Source organism: Cloeon dipterum, chromosome 2 (genome assembly GCF_949628265.1).
Source record: "Cloeon dipterum chromosome 2, ieCloDipt1.1, whole genome shotgun sequence".
In the NCBI taxonomy this organism is placed as follows: Eukaryota; Metazoa; Arthropoda; class Insecta; order Ephemeroptera; family Baetidae; genus Cloeon; species Cloeon dipterum.
This window is the reverse complement of record NC_088787.1, coordinates 14,242,767-14,270,330: the sequence shown is the minus strand read 5'-3', so window position 1 is coordinate 14,270,330 and position 27,564 is coordinate 14,242,767. Positions and strand designations below refer to the sequence as shown.

The following is a 27,564-nucleotide window of genomic DNA, read 5'->3' as shown; positions in this document are numbered from 1 at the left end:
TTGATTGGAACAAGCATGTTTATAATTTATTAGTCAGTACATAGAAGTACTTTGTCTTGTAGCAGTAGAGCGAGATTTATATAGTGAACTAAAACACTAACATGCATCACAAATTTGATTCTAAAAAGTATGTCGCTCTGCTATCTAAATAAGCCTTCACAGTTGCACCATTATATTTGGCAGACGATCTAACATAAATAGAGTTTTATCAAAATTATATTTATGCCGTCTCGACAGCGTATGGCGATGATAAAAGAGACGTATCCATACAAAACAATCCTCTCTGCTTTAAGATACAATATATTTTGGGCAGGAGATTAATTGACATTTTGCGCGAGAGTAACTGCAAGAGCGGCGCTTAAAACCAATAGTTCGGCTTTAGAAGAGTTAAGTCTAGATGCGGAATGTCGTGTTTTTGAGTGAGATTGCGTTGCAGCAAGCTAAATGATACGCTATTAATTAGTTAAAATTATTTCAAACTAGTCAGTTCTGTTTGCGCGAGTAAATTAGCGAGGAATGTACAAGTTATCAGTTACCTGGTTTTCTGCGCCGGAAAACCTCGGGATTGATGGGCCGCGGAGGGTTGTTGTTCCTGCACTCGAGCGCACCTCTGCAGTCCTTCAACTGAGCCAGCCTTGCCTGCAGGGTGGTCAGTTCCGTGGGAAGCAGTTTGTGCGCCTCGTTGAACAGCTGGTACGGATCGGTACGCAAGTTGTAGTAGGTGATGTGGCCCGTGGTGAACTCGCAGTAGAGGAAGTTGTGCGTGGCGTTGATGGTGCGCAGACACGAGTAGGTGTTGTTGTTGGCATTCATGCACACGCAGAACGGACCTTCCCTCCAAAGCGGCTCCGTCTTCCAGTGGTCGTTGTCGTGGCTGAAGCAGTTCATCCTCTCGTGCAAACATTCCAGGTCTAGACGGGACTTGCGACGCAGCTTCCGCTCCTTTTTCAACTGCCGCTGCTCTTTGGCCCGACGCCGCTCTTCGGCAACAGTACTGAAAGGAAGGAAATTGGATTGGAAGTTGGTGTCTTAAATTTAATGTGGTCTAAGAGCAGACAACTCCAATAACTATCAAGGTAGCATTCGTTATTTAAAAGAAACTATAATAAAAGAGGTGGCACCGTAAAGAAAGGGGCGGAAATGGAAAATTTGGTTTCCATGGGTTCAAGTGCTAATTTCTACCTTTGCAAATAACGTGTCATCAATGTAATGTAAGCGCCATATCAATTATTTTTTTTAATGAAAAATTAAAATATAATTAAAATTAAAATAAGTCACTTGCTCTGGGTGGCAGATGCAGACATTTCCGTTTCGATTAGCAAAAAAACCATTGATATGATTCGTGCCGCTCGAACCAGCAAATAAGGTGGTGTTGAGCGTTGTCCTCGCAGTCGTTGGTGAAAGTTTTGGATGGTGCAGCCGCTGGGTTGGCGTTGCTTTGGTTGTTGTCGTCGTTGGAGCAGCTGCATTGAGATCTCAATTAAGAGCTCAAATTAATTAAATTAAACTAACTAGTTATAATTGGAAATTCTTTGGTCAGGTCGTCTTCCCCTTCGGTTCCCTCTTCCTCCTCATCCTCATCGGTGTCGTCGTCATTATCATCATCGTTCTCATCGCCGTCGTCGTCATTGCCTTCTTCAGACTCGTCCTCCTCTGGTTCGATCTCTTCAACAGGCGTGTTAATTTGAGGCTTCTTCTCGCGTAGATGTTTGCGAATTTCCTATTAACACGTCGTCATAAACCCAACATAATTTTTTCACAATGCAGTTTATTAATTTGATAATGAAAAGATGGGGGGCTCGTGGCTATAAAACTAATGTGGATTAAGTAGGGTGCGCTGAGGGAGTCGACAAATGATCCGCAGAGCCCTTCCTAATAAATTTTAATAAGTGCTCTCGACAAAGTACCTTCAATGACTCTAGCTGCTCTTTCAGCTCAGCAATCTTTGCATCAATGTCTTGTTTAGAACGCCTCCACTGCTTGCTATTGCCATAGACGGAAGGGCTGCAATTCACTGTGCCCTGGAGAGTGACTCGACACTTTGCAGCCTCCGTTCTGGTCGTGTTAGGCTGCAAGAGCAAATTAGCCCTAGAGTAAAATAATTCTGTTTGCTCCACGTACCGTGGCAGTCACTATGTCCGTGACTGCGAACTCCGCCGTTGCGTTGCTCTCTTGAATCAAATCGTGCATTTGCTTCGTGACACCGCCGACCACCGCGTCGATCACCCCCATCAAATTGCGCTTCCCACGGCGCCGTCTGCGCTTTTGCCGGATTGACCGCTGAGGTCTGAGAAGAGGAGTTTTTACAAATCTAAAATATTTTATCACGTCAAGCTGAATGAAGTTGAGCCGAGAGGGTTGCAAGGAAACCAATAGTTACCCAGTTCTCATCATTGCTTGATGATGCGAAGGCGGGAGGTGGCTGCGTAAAAATTTCCTCTGCACTTGCTGCTCAGATTTGTTAAGCGGGAACATCAGGTGTCCCGAGTTAATCAAACTTGGAGGGAAGCAAGTACACTTTCTGCGGCTCACCTTGCGTGTACCGCCACGGTTTGCGCCGGACGTTTTGCATTTGTGTTTCCGCCATCTACGAGCAAATCAAAAGCCATTGCTTCAAGCTTCTAAAACATTTAAAAGCTCACCTTCCATTGTCTTTGACACAGTACCATTTCTGTCGTGGCTGGCAAGGCGCCTGCAACACAGGTGACTTGCACTCTTTGTTTAGTCTATCAGTTTTACTCATAGAAGGTTTGCCATAATTTTCTCTCCTTCCGCTACTCTCGATTAGGAACGTATCCGGCCAAGACCTAAACCATAAAATGACAACTGAATGCTCTTGTGAGGGGAATTAGTTCTAGTATCACACTTAAAATGTTTCCGCCTGGATCGATTGGAACTTTTAAGCAGCAAAGGAATTATAGACTTGCCATCCATGTGGCCTGGAGGGTCTTCGCCCGAGAGATCCAGAAATGTGGGGGCCAAGTCTACATTTAGGACAACATCATCAATGCTGGAATAAAAATGGATTAAAATTTATTTAGCACAGTCCACATGACGCGAAAGATTAACAAAATAGCGCTTACATGGTGCCTGGATCGATCCCTGGTCCCCTGACAAGAAGAGGAACTTTGATGTCAAACTCGAAAGGAAAGCTTTTTCCTTTCACAAGACCAAACTGGCCTAAATGATATCCATGATCTGACGTGTAGAAAATGTACGTGTTATCCAATTCTCCTAAGTCCCGCAGAGTTTCATAAACCTGTCTTGCGAATTACCAAGTCAAATGAACAGCTCATGTTTGCAGGATGTTACCCTCTTGACAGCCATGTCTACTGACTGCAGCGTCTGCAGTCGCTTGGTCATTAAAAGGTCCGTGAAATGTTTGTGAATCGGCTCCATGGGCTGAGTGACTCGAAGGATCCATTGTTTGTCCGGGTTTGGCGCATAATTATAAGACTTAGTGCTGCGTGAAGGGAGAGAAAAAAATATGAGAGAACAAAAGCTTTTACGATGTCAACTTACTGGTGAGAAGTGACGTTGAAAAACATATCTCTGTATTGAGGCGCCGAATCCTCAGGGCCATGCGGGGCAGGAAAGCTCATAACCAGCATGACAGGTTTTTTGCTGAACGTCTGCTTGGACTGCTTCAAAAACGCAATCGAGTCATTTGCGATCAAGTCCGTGTAATAATCCTGTGAGACACGAAAAATTAGTTCCGCGTGCGGTAGTTGATGCTACAGATCACACCTTGGCATAATCGTCACCGTGTCGGATGCGTTTCCCGTTTTTGTTGATAGAATAATTGTAGAAGCGAGAGTTCATGATCAAGCCTGACCATTCTCTCCAGCCAGGAGGAATGTAACTGCCATTGTACTTGTTTAAATATTTACCCACGTAGCCTAAAAATCATCTAAACATTAGAAGATCATTTTCAAGTGCGTAAATAATTGGAAATTTCTATAAATAATTTGAAAACCCTCATGCATTTGAAATTTTTGTTTGTTTTACTCTCAGAAGTACCTCAGACTTTCAATATTCTAACGTTTAAGTAGCAAAGAGTTGGTTTTATCAATTCCAAAAGAAATATGTTTGCGTGCGAGTAAAAATAGTGTAATTTAACTGTTATTTTTCACGAGCGAAAACAGTTGGCGTTCCAGGACAGAACTACGTGACCTTACGGACACAAACTCACGTAAGACTAAACATAATTGGCAACAAGCGTGATAGCTGGGTAAATAAAGACCGTTGCTGACTTTGCACTGTGCACAATCATTATCGCGAGCGTCTACAACATGCAGATACAGGCTGCAGTACACGATAAAAAAATACTTTAAAGAACATGCAAACTATTTAAGACAACCCTGGTGGAATAACTTATCACTTGCATCAATTTACCTGTTCTGTATCCATTATTTGAAAGGTAGGTGGCGAAAGATCTGGTCTCGTATATTGCTTGCCAAGCGTTTCCAGAGCAATTGTCGTTGTTGGTGAAAACCTGCCAGGCAAATATTGGTCCTGTCTTTCAAAATAATTTTATTTCGCGAACTTACTTGGTGATTGTGAACCAGCAAACCAGTCAGCAAAGAAGAACGAGACGGGCAGCACATGGGAGTGGTGACGTATGCGTGGCGAAATTCAGCTCCCTCCTGCCTCAGCAAACTGTTTGTGTAGGGCATGTATTGAAGAGAACCTGGAGAGTACAACAGAATTTGGTTAGCTATTTCTTCATCTGACAATTATTTCCACTTAAAGTTAAGCTTTACAGAAAATTTATGAAAAATCATTTTTACATAGTGGATTTTGAATAACAGACTTCAACCTCGTTGAAATTCAGTGTTATTTAATTCAATTCAACCAGTTTAGCCGAATCTAGATCGCCATATTTCATGAGTATGCCACAGCCAGACAAAAACTCTGAATTTCAATGAGAATGAAGACATTTATTCAATTTCCACTACGCAGCAAACCTTGGGTGAAAATTTGATCTCAGGAATACTTTTTACCGTTACTCGTTACTTGAAATTCTTATCTAAAATTTATGGGGCAGAGTGGCCCTGCTGAAACACAATAAAGTACACTTTGAAACTAAAATTTAGGAAAAGACTTAAAAATGCCCAGGTTACCATTTAATTTTTTTAGTAAATCAGCTCAAAAGTTTGAATGCTAATCAAATGGCAAGCAGCAATTATTACCACGATTTATTAAAAATTTGGGACTTTTTCCTGGATAGATCGCGACGAGAGAGATCGAAATCAAGCGAAAAAAATCGTTTAATTATGCAAGAAATTTGGCAAAATATGAAATTTATCTGTTACTTGGTCCTTTAGATTATAAACTGTTGCTAAATTTCACAAACTATTAACTCAATGAACTACTTTTTACAGTAAAAAAAAATGCAAAATGTGATTAATTGTTGGCCTGTAAAGCTCTATCTACTCTTAAGAAGCAAATATTATGTCGCAAGTTAATTATATACCTAACTCCACGTCTTGGTCGTCCGTCAAAATTAAAACTATGTTTGGTTTTCTACTGGAGCTGGACGAAATGCCTGGTGTGGGCAGAGGACTGTTGAAGGAATTCTGCTTCCTGTGTTTGTTGCCTCTCCTTTCTGCCGGCTCTTGAGTGCGGGGCAATGGATTTCTGCTCTGAATTTGGTCATGGGAATTTTCAACTGGTTTTTGCGCTATTACAGGGAAAATTTAACGTTGCAACGAATTTTTTTGTGGATGACTAAGACACAGTCATACCTATTCTGTTGTTTCCCGAATTTCTCGCCTGCTCTTGGGAGGGATATCTTTGGATGGGTATTTTAGTGCTGTCTTCGGCAGTGGCATTGGGCTGTTGCAGAGCGCAAATTCCTGCGAGCAATCAATTGAGCAAATTATACCGTCGTCAGCGCGCCACAAATTGCTAGTGGGAAGAAAATTAAAGAAAAGCAACGCAACGGGGATGCAAATGATAAACACGCTCCAAGGAATCAGACGTCAAAAACACTTGGTGAAAATTACAACAGCATGCAAGGGCGTTGCCTGATTTAAATAATTGAATAAATCATTAGACGTGCAGAGCAGCACCCTTCGTTTTAATGTGAATGAACCGCTTTAAGTGCATTGCAGTGTATTGCATTAAAAAATTAGACATCAATTTTGAAATACCTCCAATGGTCAAGCACAGCAAGCCGATGATCGCAGCCCACATGGTTAAAAGATTTTAACTCGCCACACCTAAGACGAGATGATGATGGCTTTTAGTTAAATGTGATCATGGCCTTCACTCAGCATTCCCTGAAAAAATGAGCATGGCATTTATTTATTTTACACTTGACCTCTCTTTTAAAATCATGGCTCAAGTTCGAAATAAAGTTCTGCAGTGTAATGAAAATCAATTTCTGATTTTTTTTTTTTGCAGAAATCGTGATCTTCTTTTTAATAATTTTTCCTGTTCGATGAAGAATTAATAGGATTGTAAATAATTGAAAATGAAAAGGAGAAAGGATTGCGTTTATTACCTAGAAAAGAAACAGTTTATAGAAATACAGATCATTGTTTCCAGCACCTGCTGCTCATTTAGTTGCGGCATTCAAATGAATGAATGAATGAGTTGAATAGAAGGGGAGAAAATTTCGATAGAGCACACACCTGCCAAAAGACGGTCCCGCAGCTGTTTCGAGTCGGAGATTGTAAAACGATAGACGATGGGAAACGCTCGCTCCGTCGGCCGACAAGGTTGATTTTACCGTCGCCTGCTTTGGCTGGAGGGTGGCGCGACAATTGATGGCCTTTTTGCACTCTCGGCGCAAAGTGGCGTACGTATAATTTGTTTACACTTAGCGGACTTTGCGCGAGAATTCAGCGGAGAGATGTGACAGAGCAAGAGGAGAGGAGCGAAGAGAGCGACAGCGACGGCAGGCGAGGTTGTTTGTTTTGTGTGGAACAGAGCACTGAGACTGAGCACTTGAGCAGGCAATGAGGCGTGGAGGGGGTTGGAGGATGCTGCGTGCAGCCGCAGCACCGGAAACACGCCAATCACAGCAAGACAACAATGCCCAATCGAGCGTAAGCCAAAGCGATTCACCGCATGGGCGGGAAAAGGGGTAACATGAGGGTTACTTCACAGCGTTTGATTTGAACGTCTGATGATATTTGAAAGAGGAAACACAATAATTCGATGACAAATAATTCAGTTATTTTGTTGAACTATATAATATCTATATACAGGCCACCAATTAAGAACATTTTTAGCACTGTTGACAATAACAAGAAGTGATTCACTACATATTTATAATACATGTGAAATGAAGTATAACATACAGTTGAGTTGTTGATCATTATAGTGTGCAATAATGAAATCATAGGACCAGGAAACTGTTACATTTCAGATTTGGGCAAAATATGAAACGGTTCGATCGTCAATAATGTTCCGCTTGATTTCGATCCCTCTAGTCGCGATCTATCCAATCGTGTGCAAATTACGAGCTAAATTTTTCGAAATAGTGAAATAAATCGAGATTTTACTTGCCGCTTCATTAGCATGCAAACTTTTGAGCCTAATTAAACGACAACCTGAGAAATTTTCGAAATTTTGAGCTTTTTCCTTATTTTTAGATAGCATTTCAGGGAAAGGTAAAAAAGGATTCGTAAATGTTTTCTGTAAAGCTATTATGGCGTTTAAATTACAGTATTTTTTGCTCACTGTCATCTGACTGGGAATTAAACTAATCCGAGTGATCCAATCCTGCTATTGTAAAGATAAAATTAGCCGCGCGCTCTCATATTCCTTATTGCGATTTGATAGCTGCGAACTGGAGCCGACTTGTTTCAAGAGAATCAGCGAGCGGTGACGGGGAATCCACTCAAAGGCATTTTCCTCATTGCGGCTTAACAGACGAACCATATTCTTCGAAAAGCAAGCAAGCTAGGTCATAAATAACGAACTTAAGTCTCTTTAATTTTTTCTAAAAGTGAGAAAAAATAAGACAAAGAGCGTACACAGATTACACCTCTTTATTATTGGGTACCTTAGGAGGCTGGACATCTTTTATGTTACCTGAACATGTGAACAAATCAACACATTCCAAAATTTCCACTCTATTTTAGAATCAATAATTAGGATGCTGTCCCATATTGGTTTAATTCAAATACTATTGAAAAGTGAACAAATATTGCGAATTATTAAAAGAAAATGGTTTGAAAGAAAACAAAGCAGCCCATGGAAAGTTAGGAATGCATTGCACTGATATAAATTAAGAAAAGTAGGGGATCACAGAAGCAAACTCTGCATTAACAAAAAATAACACAACAAAAAGTAGTTATATCAAGTGTTATCGTCATCTGCCAATCAAATGTCTGTTGTAGCACTATATTCAGTCACTACACTGGGTCGGGGCAAAAAGGCACTGGGCATAAATGGAGTGCCTCTCAAAGTTCAATGCCAGCTAAACTACTCCACGGCGGTGGCCACATTCTTGATGTGGCTGGGGCCTCGGGCTAGTCGTATTCAGTAATGGGTATGCAGTCCTCATGCAAAACCTCCTCAAAGTTGCCATATTCCAGGAAACGGACGACCACGGTTTTGGCACTCACACCTGTCACTTCGGCGCGATAGTGCTGCAAAAACAAGTTAGACGTTTTTTCACTCCTAATAAATAAGCAAAGGATTACAAAATTCTGCACATTTACAGCGATTCAGTGAGAAAAAATACTTGGTTAAGAGGAATTTTGAAAAGAGAAACAGTATTTAAATTGTGTAGCACATTGAAATATTGCGAATATATATGTTTATCGATTTGCAATATTAGTCAGATTATTATTTTAAAAACATGAGTAGATGAAAGTAGAATTTATAATCTCACAGCTAGCTCCTTTTTGGAGCCCAATTTTCATTGAGTTGAAGTAGATATTACTGTCTCAATTTATTAAATAATTTTTATAAGGAATAAAAACTGTTCCTTGTGACTTAAGGAACAACTAAATTAGTTTGCTTCTCACTGGCCCAAAATGTCTAAGAACATGCATGACTAATAATACGGACTTTTACAACATTTTTTTTTCATATTTTAATATGTGGTAATTGATCCAAGAAAAAAATGAAAGTATTTCCTGTTGTGGTTTGGTTTTGAGCAAGTGGTTATAACTCAAGAAGAGCTGCTGGATGTGATCTCATTGTTGGGATTCTTTTTTATAGTACGACATCAAATGTTTAAAAAGCAGTAGTATGGCCAGAACACAGCTGTGCAAGAGGGATTATTTAATGCGACCGGGTAAAAAAAAATGAGTCAGACTTGAGCTTTGCAGACGCTAAGTCGCTGAAGAAGACAAATCCACAAAACAGCCAGGTTAAATAATTTGTTAACAGCTATTAGAATTAATCAGCTTTAATTTGGGCATATTTTGACCGATTTAAATTACAAACCGTTCTTAACAAACGCTGGTAGAGAGCTCAAAAGCCTTAAGTTACAGTTAGCACGTCATTACGGGAAATAAATAGCTCGCTATACACCAAGGGAGCTGCGTTTTATTTCAACTAAAACCTATTTACGAACTGAACCGATTATGTTTACTTTGGAAATGCTTCTTTCACTGCTGCTGAACTAGAGAATGCTCTACCTTAATCGGGACAAAATCACACCATTAAAGTTAAGTTAGAATGAGTTTGAGAGCATTGCGTTTTCATTTGGTTGAATATTTTTGAATTAACAGACTTGCCCTCGTTCATTGCAAGTTGAACCCGTCACGGCTAGGGCACCAACACAACATGTCAAGAGAAATAAAATCTAAACTTTCAATCAACAAAAAACAAATCCGATTAATTAATCAGCAGAAATGCCTTCCTCAAGTGAACAATCCTTCAAGTTAATTCAATAACGGCTATTTCACTTTGTTTATTATTATTGGTCAACTGGATTACAAGATATTTATTTTGATTTATAAAACAGTTAAGAGTTAAATTAAAATGCCGGGAATTTTCCTTGAGGCTTAACTACTTCTTTATTACGCTCAACTGGTTTCGTCTTCTACCCAAAACCCTAATTTACGAACATAATATTTGTACACAACATTAATAATTTCATGATTAAAATAATCTCATTAAATTGATAAAATCAGTTACGAAACAAATAGTCTTCTGACATTTGTATTTTGTTTTATAACTGATTGAAATCTTCTGATCATGAAAAAGTGCTTCAGGTATAAGCGGAAACTAGTTGAGCGTAATAAAGACGTTAAGCTTCAGGGAAAATTTCCGGAATTTTAATTCAACAAGAAAACAAGAATTCTTCAAAAATGTAAAAATTTTAACGGCATCAGGATTACTGCCCCCACCCGATACGTTATAATATTTAAAAAGACATGACTAAATAGTAAAATTGTACTCACTCTGTTATCTTCCCAGTATTTCGCCATGCACTTATCACCCTCGTGCCAGTCCCACCGCGATTCGCAGAGTGATGAAGCGGAAGGAACGTCATTCTGAGGGGACTGAAAGTTCCTGCTGAAACTCACAGAAAATGGGACGTGGTTAGCGTCCCCGAACACATCTGAAGATCTGCTGTCGTTGCCGAAGTCTGAGAACCCTCTAGACGACTTTTGTTGGAAAGCAGACTGGTACGCCGGTGCCTTCATTTCAGGTTCAGGTCTTCGCTTGCCCTTTGGCTCAGGAGGCATCTTCCACTGGCCGACGTCGTCGTTGTTACTCCTGAACAAATCTTTGCTGATGCTCTCATTTGCAAGACCGCTGAAGCTGCCCCACTGGCCATTGTAGTCATTGTTGCCTGAGGACCACGTCGAGTAGGAAGAGTTGAGCCCAGAGTCGAACTGCTTGTTGGCACTCATGTTCTGCTGTCTCTGCTGGAGTCTTTGAGCCTGCTGCTGGAAACGCGGCGGCTTTTGGCCAACACGGTCGTTTTGCCTGGACCATGAGTCTTGGTAACGACCACCTCGGCCACTGGAACCGCCTGAAAAACCACTACCACCATGGTTTGGTTCACGATGGAAGTCTTTTCTGTCCTTCCTGTCGGAGAGGAAATTGCTATTTTTCTTCTCAGGCTCTTTTTCTGCAAATAAAAGTCGTTCACATTATACCATAATTTAAAAATTCATGTTTTTGACTTACGGATGGGTAACTTGTCTTCCAAAAAGTCAAACAGAGACACTTTTCCTGATGGTTTTGCAGCTACACCGTCTTCATCTTTCTCGCGGTCACCTTTCTTGCGGCCTCTTGGTTCAGGTTTGTCGATTCTCTTCTGGCTCGGGAAATTCTGCACGGTTGATTCTTCTCCTTTCTAATTATATTAACTTGTTAGATGACATAAATATAAACACAAGAAAACACAGCTACCTGAAGGATTTTCAAAGCACGGTCCACATTGTTTCTGCTTTGCTTGAGAGCATACTCAGCTTGACTAACCGAGAAACCCATGTTGACGACTTGCTGCACATTGTGGTCCAGCATCTGATGAAAATATTATTAGATAAAGCGCATTGTAAATTTAAAGGTCCTTGCCTGCTTAGTGCCTCCGCCGAAAACCTTTTTACTTCCGGCCCTGGCAGCCTCAGCAATCGCGTCTTTCCTCTGAGCCTCGAACTCAGGATTTTCCTTGTTCTCCTTTTCTCCTGTATCCAGTGACTGAAATTATTTTTAACGTTGGACGTCAGATCAAACTTTTCTAATGTAAATTCACCTTGAAATTTCGGTCGCTTGGTTGAGCCTTCATTATTTTTTGCCCAAATGGAATCCATGGTGGTGGACCACCTTCCTCACCAATCCTTCCCCGGCTATGTTTGGCTAGGGTCTGTTTATACAAAAAATTAACTTGTTACCTTTTTTCAGAGTGTATTTCAATTCTTACCCTGTTTAACTCCCATTTTTCCACCAAGGGAGCCACTCGGCCACCAAGAAATTCCAGCAGCGCTGGTTTCAGTTGGATAAAACCATGCGAGATAGGAATGGTTCCTGGCTTGAATCTGAGCTTTGTTCCAGGTGGTGTATTGAGACTGCATAGTTGTGCAAGTCAGACATTTATTAATTTCAGTACGATGAAACTTACCTCAAAGATGGAAGGTGCTCAACTTCAATGGCTTGGCATGTTGAAGTGCCGTCAGTCAAGAGCAATTTCAGCATTCGAGGAGCTGCCCCAGATTCTTCATTCACTTTGGGTGCAGATATATTTCTGATTTTCTGGATCTGGACTACACAGTGACCTTCAATCTACAAAGAAAAAAAATCATGAAGTAATACAATTTATAATGCAAGAATTGCCAGAACTATTACAAATCAAACGTGATTACATTTAATTTTCAAAAAAAGGGTAACTTACCGCTTCCACTTTTGACTTGACAATATCATCAATAAATGAAGACTCTGCGATCTCCTTGAGGTCCATCTAAAATTTAATGAAAATGCGTTAAACATGGGCTTTAATAATTAATGTAAAATTTTGCAATCCGAGATCCATTTTACACGAGAGTAAGCGAGTTCTTTTTGTTCCACACACATGCATGCCCAAAATTTAAGTTGATCGTTGAAAAAGGTACACTTGTGAGTGCAAGGAAGCGTATAATGCTTCAAATTTCATTGCAAACTTAAAACATTTATGCATGCTTCACAGCATGGAAAATATAATTCACAACACGCTCTTACGTCAAGTGCACGCCGAATAATTGCTTTGATATCCGACAAATTTCCACTGTCTGTAACAGACTCCAAGCCTTCCGGGGTCAGGAACCTGCAAATGATAAACATAATACTTAATTAGGGGACAGACTCTAAAACTGAGGATACCCGGCGGAATAAACAAAACAAAGCAGCATGCTGTTTTGTTACAAACGGATTCCGTGAGCTTTTTGTAAGATTTTCATGTGGGAAATGGTTATGGGCCGCAAAGAGAAAAACACACTTGAAACATTTACTATCAAAAATTAAGAGGAGACCTAAAGAACACGGTTAATTCAAATTTTCTTACCATCCCTCCTGTTTTAACCTTTCGGCGACCGCCATGTTTACCAAAGTTAATGTTATTTTCGGTTACTTTATATGGCTATCCAACAAAAATCGGTCATGAAAACAAACCGGTAACCAATAGAACACTTTAGCCACCATAACATGTTTTGAACCAACTATTTAACAGATTGGGTAAATATGTTTTTAATGATTTTATATATCTTTAATCAAGTTTTAATGGTATTTTTTATTTTCATGATGCGTTTAAAAATAATTTTAATTAGCCAAATCAATTGAAAATTGATCATGTTTTATACTCAATAATTTTCTTAGGTTAGTACTCTGGTAAAAAGACCTTCAAACCGCATGCAGCCAGCTGAAAGCTAAAATAACTGATGATCCACTCTGCCTCTGCCCAAGGCTCGCGCTGCTGTTCTGCAAAATAAGCATCTAAGTGTCCTGAAAATTGTAATTTTCCTCCTCCAATTTATCCAGGTAATACTAAATTCTCTCGTGTTGACAATATTAGAATAATATTTGAGTTGAAAACCTTAATAAGTGTGTGCCCAAATGCTAGAAAAAATTTATTTTTATGATCTGAACCTCTGATAAATTTATATTGACTACTCAACTAACTAAACAAGTTGCATTTCATCATGTCTCCCTCCATGACATATTGCTGGAAAACTCATCATTCGTTATAACACATCTACGGACTCGTAAAATTAATTAGGAAGGCCTGATGGTGTGTAATTTAACAGGTGAAATCTGCACTACAATGGACAACACGCTAAGTGACCTTCAACTGCAGTGACTGACAAAACACGACTGATGACATGAAGTGATCAAATCAGTCGCCCTGAAAGCAACAATGTTACGAAGAGCACCCCTCACCTTCATCAGTGCCAATCGGCCGTTGCGGTACCAGCCTCAGCAACGAGGAATCACCATGTTGATGCTGAACAAAAATCGCCTTCTTGTGCCTAACACGCAGCACGTCCTTCTGCAACAGAGAGGCGCCGCGATGTTTATAGGAAGGCTTCTTAGAGGCGCCCTTAAGATCCGGTATCTAGTCCTAGGTGGTGCCCTTGGGGGTGGAATGACTCTGCAGAAATCTTACGAACAGTGGAAAGAAAATCTGCCTGATATGAAGTGGCTAGAACAGTATATGCCGCCGCCAGAAAAAATTGATGCTTTTCGAGAGAATTTGATCAAACTCAGTAGCAATCTGAAAGACAGTTTTGAAGTCAATCCTAAGCTCAAAGAACTCGGGGAGGCCAAATATCAAAACATGAGGGATTGGTTCGACCGCAGGTTGGAAGAAGCTATCCAGGCTACTGAAAAGGCGGAAGTTGAAGGCGAAAATGGGTTCTCTGAAAACTTCCTTCGAATACCAGTGGCCAAAAATAATAATCAGGAAAGTCATGCAGGTTCGCCTGCTCCTTCCGAAAACCTAACTTCAAGACTGGAAAGAATGCAAGACGAGCTGATGCAGAACCAACTGAAGTACCAAAAGCAAGTGGACCGACTTGAGAAGGAGAACAGGGAGCTCCGACGTCAGTTGCTTCTTCGCAAAACCGGGGCTCCCCCTAAGAGGGTGAAAAAGTCTCTCATCGACATGTACTCCGAAGTGTTGGACGAGCTTTCCGAGTTTGACTCGAGCTACAACACTCAAGACCACCTGCCCAGGGTAGTGGTGGTCGGAGACCAGAGCTCAGGTAAAACCTCCGTCCTGGAGATGATCGCGCAAGCCCGAATTTTCCCAAGAGGCGCCGGAGAGATGATGACGAGATCGCCAGTGAAGGTCACGCTCAGCGAAGGGCCTTACCACGTGGCCCAATTCAAGGACAGCTCGCGCGAGTTTGACCTGACCAAGGAGCAGGACTTGGCCGAGCTGAGGCGCGAGGTGGAGCTGCGCATGAAGAACAGCGTCCGCGGCGGCCACACTGTCAGCAACGATGTGATCTCGATGTCGGTGAAGGGGCCCGGTCTCCAAAGGATGGTGTTGGTTGACCTGCCCGGCATCATTAGCACCGTGACCCAGGACATGGAGAGACACACCAAAGACGCCATCAAGCACATGTCGGAGCTGTACATGTCCAACCCGAACGCCATCATCCTGTGCATCCAGGACGGGTCCGTGGACGCTGAGAGGAGCAACGTCACCGATCTTGTGAGTCAGGTCGACCCTCAGGGAAGGCGGACGATCTTCGTGCTCACCAAGGTGGACATGGCCGAGGAAAACCTGACCAACCCAGACCGGATTCAGAAGATCCTGGCGGGCCGCCTCTTCCCCATGAAGGCCCTGGGCTACTTTGCGGTGGTGACCGGCCGAGGCAGGAAGGAAGACTCGATCCAAACCATCAAGGAGTATGAAGAGCAGTTCTTCCGCAAGTCAAAGATCTTCAAGGATGGGCGCATCATGTCCGCCCAGGTGACCACGAGGAACCTCAGTATGGCCGTGTCCGAGTGCTTCTGGAAGATGGTGCGGGAGACGGTGGAGCAGCAGGCGGACGCTTTTAAAGCCACCAGGTTCAACTTGGAGACGGAATGGAAGAATAATTTCCCTCGCCAGCGCGAGCTTGACCGGGACGAGCTGTTCGAAAAGGCGAGAGGGGAAATCCTCGACGAGATGGTCAATTTGAGCCAGGTGTCCGCCAAGCAGTGGGAGGAGCTGTTCATGCAGCGACTGTGGGAAAAGGTCTCATCGCACGTCTTTGAGAACATCTACATACCGGCTGGACAGTCTGGAAACTCGGGCCAGTTCAACACGTTGGTGGACATTAAGCTGCGGGAGTGGGCGGACCAGACTCTACCCATGGGCTCCGTCGAGGCCGGCTGGGAAGGCCTGCACAAGGAGCTGCAGACTTTCATGAAGAAGTCCTCGGTGTCCAAAGACAGCGACGAGGTGCTCAACAACCTGAAGGAAGCTGTTCTTCTGGAGACGTTGAAGAAGCACGTTTGGGAGGACAAGGCGGCGGACATGCTGCGAGTCATTCAGCTGAACGCCCTTGAGGACCGAGCCGTGCACGACAAGCAGCACTGGGACAACGCAATCAAGTTCCTCGAGAGCTGCCTGAAGGAACGGCTCAACGAAACTGAGCAAAGACTGCAAGAACTGCTTGGTCCTAGCACCAAGGACAAGTGGATCTACTGGAAATACTCGACTCCAGACCAGTCGCTGCGGAGCGCCATTCGAAACGAGCTCGACAAAATCCTGTACAAAGACCCGACCCACCTTCCCATTTTGAAGCCGGACGAAATCATCACCATCAAGGGCAATCTGCAGGGCTCCGTTGAGCAGGACATCACTGAGCCGATGATCCTCGAGACGTGGGACTCATTGTACCGAAGGCACTTCCTGAGGAATAGTCTGCAAAAGGCTTACTCCTGCCGCAAGGGCTACTTCTTGTACCAGCAGGGCTTGGCAGCTGACGAATGCAACGACATCGTCCTCTTCTGGCGCATCCAGCAAATGCTGAAGGTTACTTCGAAAGCCCTCCGCCAGCAGGTCGTCAACAGGGAAGCCCGAAGACTGGACAAAGAGATCAAGGAGGTGCTCGAAGACTTTGGTCAGGACCGTGACCAGAAGGAAAAGCTGTTGACAGGACGCCGCGTGCTTCTAGCAGAAAAATTGAAGAGAGTGCGGCACATTCAGGAGAAGCTGGAGGAATTTGTTCAGGCGCTGAACAAAGAGAAATCCAACTAATATTTTCCTTTCATTTTGTGATAGTCACATAGCTCGTTGTTTCCTCTGTTAAGGCGCTCAGTTAAATTTGTGACTTTCATCCGCTGCTCGGGTGTTAGCGGTGGCTGTTATATTTTAGGCATATTTTTCCTTTGAACGAAGTTTAATTCAATTTTGTGAGAGTTAAAAACAGAATAAACATCTAGCAAACACTTATAAGAAAATGTTGCATATTTATATCATTACACCTGTCCTTCAAATTAATTAAAATTTCTTTCTATTATTTGGGCACAATCATATCTATTTTCGACTGGTTTTTATCACTTGTTAATTTTCCTAAACTTAACAGGCCTGAAAATGGTTTGCGTGCCATGCTTCTTGATCCCAATTCTGCTCTTCGTTTGGCACAAGTTCATCCAACCAATCGTGTTGATGTTCTGGAACCCTTGGAAGGTTGAGGATAAGAAAAACGAGCCTGCTGATGCTGCGGAACTGAAGGGAGAACCCGGAGAACCGACCATTGCAACTGCCAGTGAAAAAGAAGCCTCTGCGTGTCCTTTCAGCGGCGCAACTAGTACAAACAAAAGCAAAGATGACTGAAACAGAAAAAAATGAAATATTGAGATCTCGTGCAGGCAAATTGATTGAATTGTGTATCAAAATGTATTCCATATAATATAATTATCTCTAATTGCACGAAAGCTTTTCTAATTGTGTACACTCCAGTTTGTTTATTCTCGTCAAATATATTATCAACTTAATCGCTGTAATGATCAGTGAAAAATACAAAGCTACTATTAATAGCATTTTCCCATCGTATTTTTCATAAATAATGATAAAATTATGTTACCGTCTAGACCTTAAAATGGATATGGCTGCGTTACAGTGTAATTAAATAAAAATAAATATTAAAAGTAAAAAATGTAAGTTCATATATTTTTATTAATTATTAATATATCCATAAGAAGTTTATTAATTTTTTATGTTCTAGGTCCTTTTTAAAAGCCATTTTGTCAATATTTATTTTTGATATCAAGCCTTCAAATTCAAATTAAATACCACAAATTTAGTCAAGAGATGAAGTATAATTACTATAGGTGTAATAAAAAGTTTAATTTTGTTAAACGATTTATATTTTTGCCGCTACCACGACGATTTTGTATCTCCCGCTTAAAAATGTTATGGCGCCGTTTCCAGTTTGCTGCCTTCGATCAACGTAACGAAATGAAGGCGGAGTTTGTGTACAAGAAGTGTGCAAAAAGGACGGTAACCAAACACAGCCGATTCAGTCCATTATTGTCTCGATTGGAGCCAAATCCTACACAATTCTTGTGATGGAAGACGGCGAAATCGTCGAGGATGTGGTAAAGTGAAATTCGGAATTTAATACCAGCTAAAATCATTGATATAGATTAAACCTCGGTTGAACAAAAATAAATTGATGTAATAATGCATTTATACATACACAAAATACAATGCACATAAATACCAAAGAAGTTGAATATGGGCTCTAAAATTCCCCGCCTTTCTGCAAACAGAACGTTTTTTCAGGAGCTGTGAGTTCGAAGGAAACATGTTAATTAGTAATTTTGTTGGGTTCGCAGGTCGATCTTGACTTCGGTTATGTACCACTTCAGCGGCCAGCAGAACTAATTGACCCAGGTCCGCGGCCTGTCCAACAACTTCCAGATGAGAGCGAGCCTGAGGAGGATTCTTCCTCTGATGACAGTGACTCGGATAATGACACTGGCGATCAACATCGCCACACAAAGAAGCGCAAGGTGAAGGCAATCAAGCCCCGTCCTCTTCCACCAACCGCAGCTGCAAAAACTAAGAAGTACGACATTTGGTGCTCAGGCCTGCAGGAGGAAGTTCTGACAAGAGGACTAATTGGCTGTGATGTTGCTCAGCGACCTGGCAAAAGAGACAGGAATGTTGAGTCCTACGACTACTTGTCCCACCGTGCTGGTTACTCCGACAGTCCTGAGGATTTCGCAGATGACGTTCCTCGTAGAAGGAGTCCAAACTTTCCTGCTAGTAATAAGAGAAGCCACGCTGAAAGGGAGAGCGGCAACGTGAAGAGTAGACTGGGTTGGAGGACAAAGAACGCCACTGAGAGAAAAGGAACCAAGAGGGAGCTGAAAGATCTGCAAGTCACCCTGGATAGTTCAATTGAAGATTTTGCCAAGGATGTCACAGAAAAGTTAAATGAGGAGAAAGGAGACCTCATTTGTAAGTTTTCAGCTGCCAGGCAATCAATGTTCTTTATTTTTATTATTATTTCAGTGAGAATAGTGAAGGTTATTGGAAAAGAGAAGGCTGCAGAAATCTACAAGCTGACTAAAAGTGTTGAGGCCAATGGAGGAATGCTCATCATGGTAGATAAATTTGCCCTTTGTATGATGGGTGAGGTTATATTCCAATTGTTTCAGAACCAAACTCGCCGACGCACTAGTGGAGGTGTGTTTCTCTTCCATGTCAGGAATACCTGCAACAGTGGTGAATGCCTGGAGATTTTTGAGGACAATCGCAGGGAACAAGATAAGGTCAAGCGGTTGCATAGATCCCAAAAGAGGAGAGAGATAGCAATAGCTGCCATGGCTGCCAATTCTCAGCCTATTAACCATGCCAAAGGTATTTGTCACAAAAAGGGAATACCAAAAAATTAGTTTCTCAACTTTTTCTTATCAGGGTTGAAAAGTTTCAGACGGGTTTCGTGCCAATTTAGATATCATTTCATGACATATACCCCTTTTTCTCACCAACATCCTATTTTTCAAAAGCTGTACTCGTTTTTTTAAAATTAAGATGATGTTCTTAAACCAAAGTTACTCAAAAAGGGTGTAAATCCAAAAACTATTTAAAGATTTCTCATTTTTGTTGCAGTCACTGAGGCTGAAATTGAGGATGGAGAGCTGGAGGACGGAGAGCTGGACATGAAGACTGAACCCACAAGCGGCGAGGAGGAGGACCCCAGAGCCATTGTAAGGAATCCACCTCCGTCGCCGGTCACTGACTGCAGAGCAGACAGTAGCCCTGAGTCTGGCTGTGTCAATGACAGTCAGGACAGGAGAGCCATTCCCCTCAAGACAAACAACAATGTGCCTGAGCGGTCCCTCACGTCTTATGAAGATGACTTGTTGGACCTGCATGTGAACATGGAGGAGATGGACGATATGGAGACTTTTTGATGTAGGCAACCGAGCTCAAAAGCTCTCATTGCAGCTGGTGGCAGGTCAAGAGATTTTTCGGTCAGTATGTTAGCTTGCTGATTTCGTGGAGTTTAATCCTCATCAGAAACTCTTTAAAACACTCAAGTTCTTTTCCTGCCATTTAGCTTGATTGTTCTGGTTGAATCAGTTTATTTAATTTTGTATGAATTCTGAGAAATAAATTCTGCCTATTACAACAATTAAAAAAACTGCAAGAATGTATCCCTTAATTTGTGGGGTTAATCAAATTGAATCCTCTTAATTCGGTAACAAAATACAGTTATATACAACTTTATTGAAATGTTCAAGACATTGGCACCCATTATCAATCATCAGTTAGCAACATTTTTCGACAATTTTTTTCTCAATATGCGATCAACCTCAAAAATAAATTGCTTTTGCTTCATCACAGCTCATAATAGTCTTGGTCAATAAATAGTTAGTACATATTGGACAGCGGATTTTGCACTCATCTGATCAGGGTTAAGAATAATTACAATTTTTACAAAAAGGGATTGCGGACAGATGTAAATCTTAGCCAAACATTTAAGACTTAAAAACTAATCACAGAAACATATATAGGCTTTCTCGAAATTGGCATTAAATTCCTATAAATAAGTCACCATTAAGGACATTAAAGTCTGAAGTTCTCCTGGCCGAACATTTTTTCATCAACAAGCGATTTTTTTTTTTAAATATTTGCAACAAAAGCAATATTTTAGACTTATTTACTCATTAGCACATAGACAAGTGAAATAGAGTTGAGCAATGGTAGAAACATGAAGTAACCGTTTTACTCATAGAGTGACTCGATCAAATCTAGGTACTGGTCATGAACAACATTCCTCTTGACCTTCATGGTAGGTCCAAGTTCGCCTCCGGGAATGGAGAAGTCCTTGGGCAACAGCTTGAACTTCTGAACCTTTTGAGCGTTTGACACAGCTTGCTTGTTGGCACGGATGATTCCGTTCTCCAGGGCTTTCATAACCTAGAATGCAATAATGTTATTGTTACAAAGATTAGTAATTAGAGAGCTGATCATTTACCTTCTCGTCAGGGCCGTTGATGATTTCGGACAGGGTGGTGGCGGAACTGCCCTGCTCCTCGCACCAGGCCCTCGCGCCGCTTGTCAGCTTGTCAAGAGGCTCGCCAGTGTCCAAATTGGTGTCGGTCTGTTTTCATGAATTAATATTTAGTGGCAGTGGAAAAAATGTGACTGGGATTTACCCTCAATGTGAGCAGCACTGATAGGAACTTTCGGCGGTCACCGATCAGCATGGCGTTGCTGACGACAGGCAGCTCAGCCTTGATGACGTCTTCGATTGGCACTGGTGGTACGTTTTCTCCTCCAGCGGTGATCAGAAGTTCCTTGATACGGCCGGTGATGTAGAGGAAACCATCATCATCCTCCTTGCCAATGTCGCCAGAGTGCAGCCAGCCCTGTGCATCCATGCTCTCTATGGTTTTCTCCTTGTTGTTCAAGTAGCCCATGAAAACTTGCCGGCCATTCATGCAAATCTGCACGCAAGAAATTTGTAAAGCTCATCTATTGAGGAATGTTTGGATCACTATCGTACGTACCTCTCCCTGCTTGCTCTCATCTTGTTCAAAGAGCAGTGTCTGCATTCCAGGTAGGGTTTTGCCCACAGTTTCGATTTTGAAGAAGTCTGGAGTGTTCAGTGTGTGAGCTCCAGCGGCCTCTGACATACCATACGCCTGAAGAACAAGTCACAACATAAATTTAGACCAGTTATTTTCTTGATAACCTTACCTCCATGACTGGAATGTCCAGACTCATGAAGTATTTCACAACCTCTGTCGAGATGGGAGCGGCAGCAGACACGAAAAGATTGCACCTGTCCAATCCAAGCGCCTTTCGAACTCTTTTGAGCACCAGAAAACTGGCAAATGTGTAGCTCCAAGTAGGGGTATTAATTCTATATAGAAAATAAATTAAAACAACGCTTTACTAAATCCTTTTCTTACATACCCCTTCATCCTGTTCATGTTGTACTCAAGGCCGTGGCGCTTGGCCCAAGTGGCGAGAGTCTTACGAATGCCAGTTGACTGCCTGCCAATGTCCTGCATCTTTTCATAGATTTTTTCCCACACCCTAGGCACCCCAAGGAATTTTGTTGGCCTGATTTCCAACAGGGTGGGCAGCAAACTTCCTTTCAACGCGTCCGGTTGGGCAAAGTACACAGTAGCTGCGTACGAAATTGTTATGAAAAGATCCACAACCTGAAATTTTGGTCATTTATTTAATTAAAAAAAAAAACAAATTCGAGATCAAAATTGTACCTGAGCGGCAACGTGACTAAGAGGCAAGTAGCTGACGATTTCTTCCTCTCCCATTTTCAACTTGAGGTAGCTGCCGATAGCAAGAGCATCCCACGTGAGGTTGTCATGACTCAACATCACGCCCTTGGGATTGCCAGTGGTTCCAGACTAAAAAGGACATGAAACAATAAGAAAATATAGAACATCAAAGACGTCAGAAGGAAATAAATTGTGCGGAAATCACAGTGATTGAGGAAAACGCTAAACAACAAGATTTGTGGCATTGCTGCGATAAGAAAAGCTGGTGGATATTTTTCATTCAACTATTGAATTTATGATCTAGTTTTAACATTATAAATTGTAGAGCAAAAGGAAAATTGATAAGTTGCCGAGATTTATTTATTTATTTTTATTTTAGGGGTGCGTGCAACTTAAATTCGTACCGTATAAACCAAGGTGCAACATTGGTTGACAGCAATCCTTTTGATACGCTGCTCTAACTCATCGTCACTCTGCTCCTCGCCAAGTTTCATCACATCCTCCCACTGATTTAGAAAATTAAGTTGCATTTAACTTATGGCGGTCAAAAAGACGAGTCGCTTACGCTGAGCACTCCTTCAGCTTCGGGTTTTCCAGCGTACTGGATGATTGCCTTCAGATGCGGCAGGCGCGATCTGACTTGAAGGATCTTCTTCAGCTGCTTATCGTCTTCAACTACGATTATGTTAGCCCGGCTGTTTTCCGCGCAGTAGTGGCACGCCTCAGCGCTGTTTGTGGTGTAGATGCCGGCTGCAAAACCACTGCAAGAAGAGTTAATTAATTGTAGTGTTATATTTTCCTCTTTTATATTTCCATTGGTTTTTTACATTCTTAGAAATATATTGGCTATATTTTATTTAATAATAATAAAAAGTAAATTTACCCTGCATAGATGGCCGCCAAGTCGGAGATGTACCATTCTGGCGAGTTGAAGCCGAGAATATTGACCGAGTGGAAGCGCTCGAGGCCGAGTTTGATGAACGCTTTCGCGACAGTGCGAACATTCTGTTCGTACTCTCTGAAGGTGATTCTAGTCCAGTCTGCGTTCTTGTCTTTCTTGACGGCCATGGCAGTGCGATTGGGAAACCGGTCGGCTGTTCTCTTCAACATTGTAGGCACGGAAATAGGTTTTTCCGATGCGACTCCTTCCGTGCCCACTCGCAGCTTGACAGCTCCATCAGGCTGGCAGTTGAAGAGGCTTTCACTCGGGATCAACTGGTCAGGGCCGTCCAGGTACTCCTTAGTCTGCATTTTCGGTTTCTGCTCGGCAACCACTCTGAAACGCAATGACGGAGCATACACGTTAAATACAATGCAATGAAGAAGACTACTATCAACAATTATTCAAGTGGCAGATATATGGCGGAGATAAAAATATTTAGTTTGATCTCACTTGACGTTGTTTAAAAATGCACTCATCTTTTGCCAAGCATAGAATGCAAGGAAAAGCACAAATTTCTTTACATTTTTATTCCCAACAATTGCAGGACCATAAAAAATACCATCAGATATTTTTTACTGTAAATTTGATCATTTAGAAAAAAACCTTTCCATTTTTCAATGCAAGCCCGCACAACACCAGTGCTTGCGCAGTTGCATAAGCACTAATCTTAAGGGGACTGTGCGTGGTGGTATGATCGCTTGTTTATTTTGTACAGTTTAAGTGTTTCCGATAGTTCAATTATTTCAACACCACACACTTTCTAGCTATAAATATAAATACGTATACCGCACCACTCTTGTTGTTTCGACTATTTTCCAGTGGGCAAAAGCTTTCAATTGTTAATTTTAAAGAAATAAACAGGATATATATACTTACAAAAATATTCAAAAGTTAAAATGAAACGAATTGACGAGCACCGACAAACTGCGCTCTAGCTGGGTGCGAAAATCAAACTGCAATCTATGCAGATGCCTCGCGCGCGCGATTGAGACATATCGGTCGCATCGACTGATCAATGAGAGAGTGCCAAAGTCCGAATGAGGATCTACTTACTCAATGGTTGGCTGCACCTCAATGACTTGCGGGGGCAGCTTCTTGGCCTGCACGGGGCTGTGGTGGCCGTTGACCGAGGGTGGCGTCAGGTCCTCGTCGTTGGTGGTGTTGACCAGGTTGAAGCCACTGATGGCGTGCGGCTCCATGGCGCCGTCCCCTTTGGAGCCGACCTGCTCCACCGGGGTCACCTCTCCATTCAGGGTCTCCGTGTCCATCCTCCTGAAACACGCCAAGCCGACCATTTTCAACGCGTCCTGCTCGGTGTGTGTCTGGCAACAAACTGCCGAGAAGTGGCGTGATCGTAAAAAAGAGGAAGCGCGCGCGTGTGGCAGGAAGTCCCGTAGACTGCTGCGCCCACAAAAACACCCGAATCTTATCCACAGTTGGACTTTCCTTGTGCTGCAACGCTGCCTATGACGTTGGCGTTGTATCTTAAAAATGTTAAATGGAACGGCGCATTTTCTTGCTAATGATTTTGACCGCGTTGATTTCTCAAAAATTACCTAAACTTGTGCGTAAGCAGTTCAACTGGGAAGACACAGCAAAATTTATCAAAATAAGAGAATGCTCGGCGTATTTTATTATTCACAGATTGTCTTGCTAATTGCTAATTGTGAGAAAGTATTTATGATATAATAGGTACACTATCACTTCTTGATGGCTGAAAACGACACACTCAGATAAGAAACAAACAATATTGCAATAAAGTGCATGCAACCTCTAGCAAAACGTCTATCGAGTGACAGTAAAAGGTAGAGGAGTATAGAGGACAGAAATAAAAGCGTCGTCTCGATTGCGAGTGGAACGCGCATCAGGCCACTGCTTCTTCCTTGATAAGGGTTTGCTTACTTTTGATAAAAGTGGCGTGGTTGTGTGTTTGCCCTGTTCGCTTCTCTCCCTAGCAAGTTGTGTTCGCACGGAAAGTGCGCGCGGCTGGCGACCACGCTATTTTAACCACTGACATTTCGGCACGCCGATGAGGAAAACAATTTCGGCTACGCGAAACATGTGCGGTGCGTCAATCCGCACATTTTTTGCTGAACTGAATCTGTCTTAGGTCGCCTTCCTTGGCAAAATGCATCGATTTTCTCTCTCTAAAGTCTTCATTGTGAAATATTCTTTGAACACCATTCGTGTCTCGTCGCTTCGATTTGCTTGTGGCCGCCAACTAGACGGCACTCCAGCTTTGATGTTGGCAAAAACCCATATTGGGCTGCCGCAATGGTCGCTTCGCTGCAAAGGCAACAAAGTAGTGCTAAAACTAGAAATTGCCTTGAAACAATTTCGCTCTCAAACCCAAGGAAGTTTTCGGCTTTTCTTTTAAATATAACACTAAAAAAGAAGGTTGCGGCCTTAAACCTTGTAAATCAGTTAAGTCATTTCTCAGAATAATTTAAGATGAATAGTCCGCGCTGCATACTACAAAAGGAGCGGAGGAAGGAAATGCTATATTTGCCACAGAGACAGTGACGATAGAAATGCGGTTTTGCAAATCATGCTTTAAGGCAGTTTTCAATAATGCACTTTGCATTTATTTTTTTTTATTCATTTAAAACAAACGCTCCTTAAGTATGCACATAATTCATTATACACACGGTGTTTGAACTTCTTTAGAAGCTTCACGCTCGAGAAAAAAAATATATAATATATGCATTGAAATCGACAGTCTCACTAAAACACGGAGAAGTAAAAAAGACTAAAAGTGACGATGAATAGAAACTATGTATATAAACTACATGGTAAAAATGCAGATGTTATTTATTTTGCAGCCTAAAATTTTGTCTTTGATTTGTATTTGATTGTATTAAGGCATAAACTCTATCAACATTATTATGAAACTAATTATTTATTGGTTGTACTGCTTTCACTCAACCAGCACGATGTTAGAGAGTTGATAAAATGAATACCTGCTTTACACACGTAATGCGACGTGGATGCTTATTATTAATTGGTAATTTAGAAGTTTTAGAACTATATGTTTGGCAAAATACGGAAGTAATTTGTCGCTAAATCTAATATTTTGATATTATGTGGTCTAACACAAATGATGATGTAAAGGTGGTTAGAAGTTAACGACCTCCCTTGCGAAACGTTCAATAGCGATTTTAGCGTGTAGAAAGTAGGCTCGAATATTGTACGCACGGCGACGAGGACCTCAAAGGAGAGCAGACCGTTGCTTGCTTTCAATAAATACGTGGGTGAGAGAGGCATGCGAAAAAGGATTAATATTGTCATTTTATATAACTCGAAACAATTTAAGATTAAAGTATTTTTACCCAATCCTGTAAAGATAAACGCGCGTTTTAACAGCACGTATACTGTACCAAGATAAAGTAAAGATGAACGCTTATCATATTTCCAGGGATTAGAGAAGATTGTGCTGTCGGAAAGCTGCCTGACAACGGATTAGCATTAACAGCAATATATGCCACTCATCTCTATCAATCAACACTAACAAAATTGCGCATTGAGAAGGATAGGCGTTTGAATTCAATGTTACAAAAAACAAGTGGATATCAGTTTGTATCATCAAAAGCACAAATTTCATAGATGAGATATCCGATGGTAAGGCAAATCCCGTTTTTCCTCAAACAATACGCCGTAAAAAAATAAATAAACGCCGTGCACATACCTATCAAAGCGCTGAGCCACGACCACCATGATTCCTATTCACATGTGCTTTCAGGCAGCGGTTAAAAATATTATATTCCTGTATCTGCAGCTAGATGAGAGAGCTGCAGCGCGAGCGGCGTGTTTGTATTTACAAACACCGACTGTGAATGAAAGCGGAAGGCCGGGCGAGTCGCCTTTGCAGCAGTAAAGAAGTCCCACTACTATCTGCCTTGGGTATGAGTTTCTTTTGGGATTTAGGTCACGACGACGGGCACTGTGAATTCACACACTCTCCTTCGCCCGCATCGTATAATGTTTCTCTTCCCATTAGACAAACTCTGCACACCTGGCCATTTCTAGGAATGAATGACCCTGTGTCATTTGTATGTTACAAGCCCGTTTCCGGATTGAATGTTAAATAATATTTGAATGGGTGGCAAGTGCTAATAAAGCTCATAACGGTGTTATTGTGTTTCCTTCTCAAATGGCATATTGTGATTCTATGATGCAATGAAAATTAAATTATTTATTTTTACATGGACTTAAGAGAGACAAAATTGTGCAATTGAGGCGATCAGGCTATTTAATCTTTTAAGCAAGACCAAAAACCTATAATTTTGAAGGAACGGATAAGGTGCAAATTAATTTATCAGATGAAGAATTGTGGGAAACCCTGATAAAGAAATTGCAGAGCTTACGAATTATTTTTATCACATTGTAGCTGCTGAATTATGTTCATAAAAAATCCAACTTAAGTTTTTTCATCGCTTCACTAACAAATTTTACCTTGATTGCAAGAC

The 27,564-nt window shown here is 41.7% G+C and overlaps 5 protein-coding genes across 6 annotated transcripts; 2 read left to right on the top strand and 3 right to left on the bottom strand.

Annotated features, from left to right (window-relative positions):
- On the bottom strand, positions 1 to 6,913 carry Sulf1 (Extracellular sulfatase Sulf1). 2 transcript variants are annotated; one of them, XM_065477620.1, is made up of 18 exons: positions 6,639 to 6,913; positions 6,156 to 6,284; positions 5,748 to 5,858; positions 5,477 to 5,683; positions 4,551 to 4,690; positions 4,396 to 4,495; positions 3,748 to 3,899; positions 3,523 to 3,692; positions 3,313 to 3,463; positions 3,084 to 3,259; positions 2,867 to 3,010; positions 2,643 to 2,807; positions 2,381 to 2,587; positions 2,122 to 2,311; positions 1,908 to 2,069; positions 1,513 to 1,720; positions 1,283 to 1,463; positions 1 to 994 (listed from the first exon to the last, which is right to left on the bottom strand). In XM_065477620.1, exons 2-18 carry the CDS (start codon positions 6,196 to 6,198, stop codon positions 529 to 531), a joined length of 2,973 nt encoding a protein of 990 aa, XP_065333692.1. In that variant the 5' UTR covers positions 6,199 to 6,284; positions 6,639 to 6,913; the 3' UTR covers positions 1 to 528. The 2 variants fall into 2 exon arrangements, with proteins under 2 accessions (XP_065333692.1, XP_065333693.1); XM_065477621.1 differs by having other exon boundaries at positions 2,122 to 2,287.
- Positions 6,914 to 7,985: 1,072 nt separating this feature from the next.
- Positions 7,986 to 13,086, bottom strand: Tdrd3 (Tudor domain containing 3). The gene is made up of 11 exons (XM_065477625.1): positions 12,959 to 13,086; positions 12,637 to 12,721; positions 12,314 to 12,379; positions 12,044 to 12,204; positions 11,846 to 11,990; positions 11,678 to 11,788; positions 11,500 to 11,622; positions 11,335 to 11,448; positions 11,110 to 11,278; positions 10,374 to 11,050; positions 7,986 to 8,606 (listed from the first exon to the last, which is right to left on the bottom strand). The coding sequence occupies exons 1-11, from the start codon at positions 12,991 to 12,993 to the stop codon at positions 8,487 to 8,489; spliced, it is 1,806 nt and encodes a 601-aa protein (XP_065333697.1). The 5' UTR covers positions 12,994 to 13,086; the 3' UTR covers positions 7,986 to 8,486.
- A 183-nt stretch (positions 13,087 to 13,269) lies between these two features.
- On the top strand, positions 13,270 to 16,848 carry Opa1 (Opa1 mitochondrial dynamin like GTPase). The gene is made up of 2 exons (XM_065477623.1): positions 13,270 to 13,431; positions 13,698 to 16,848. The coding sequence occupies exon 2, from the start codon at positions 13,808 to 13,810 to the stop codon at positions 16,643 to 16,645; it is 2,838 nt and encodes a 945-aa protein (XP_065333695.1). The 5' UTR covers positions 13,270 to 13,431; positions 13,698 to 13,807; the 3' UTR covers positions 16,646 to 16,848.
- A 982-nt stretch (positions 16,849 to 17,830) lies between these two features.
- On the top strand, positions 17,831 to 20,066 carry Phax (phosphorylated adaptor for RNA export). The gene is made up of 5 exons (XM_065477626.1): positions 17,831 to 17,988; positions 18,229 to 18,856; positions 18,911 to 19,002; positions 19,057 to 19,258; positions 19,511 to 20,066. The coding sequence occupies exons 1-5, from the start codon at positions 17,959 to 17,961 to the stop codon at positions 19,813 to 19,815; spliced, it is 1,257 nt and encodes a 418-aa protein (XP_065333698.1). The 5' UTR covers positions 17,831 to 17,958; the 3' UTR covers positions 19,816 to 20,066.
- A 32-nt stretch (positions 20,067 to 20,098) lies between these two features.
- On the bottom strand, positions 20,099 to 26,936 carry bgm (bubblegum). The gene is made up of 12 exons (XM_065477624.1): positions 26,784 to 26,936; positions 24,152 to 24,370; positions 23,039 to 23,431; positions 22,721 to 22,916; positions 22,560 to 22,661; positions 22,138 to 22,284; positions 21,827 to 22,077; positions 21,608 to 21,773; positions 21,418 to 21,552; positions 21,064 to 21,354; positions 20,883 to 21,008; positions 20,099 to 20,824 (listed from the first exon to the last, which is right to left on the bottom strand). Exons 1-12 carry the CDS (start codon positions 26,810 to 26,812, stop codon positions 20,630 to 20,632), a joined length of 2,250 nt encoding a protein of 749 aa, XP_065333696.1. The 5' UTR covers positions 26,813 to 26,936; the 3' UTR covers positions 20,099 to 20,629.
- Between the last annotated feature and the right edge of the window lie 628 nt (positions 26,937 to 27,564).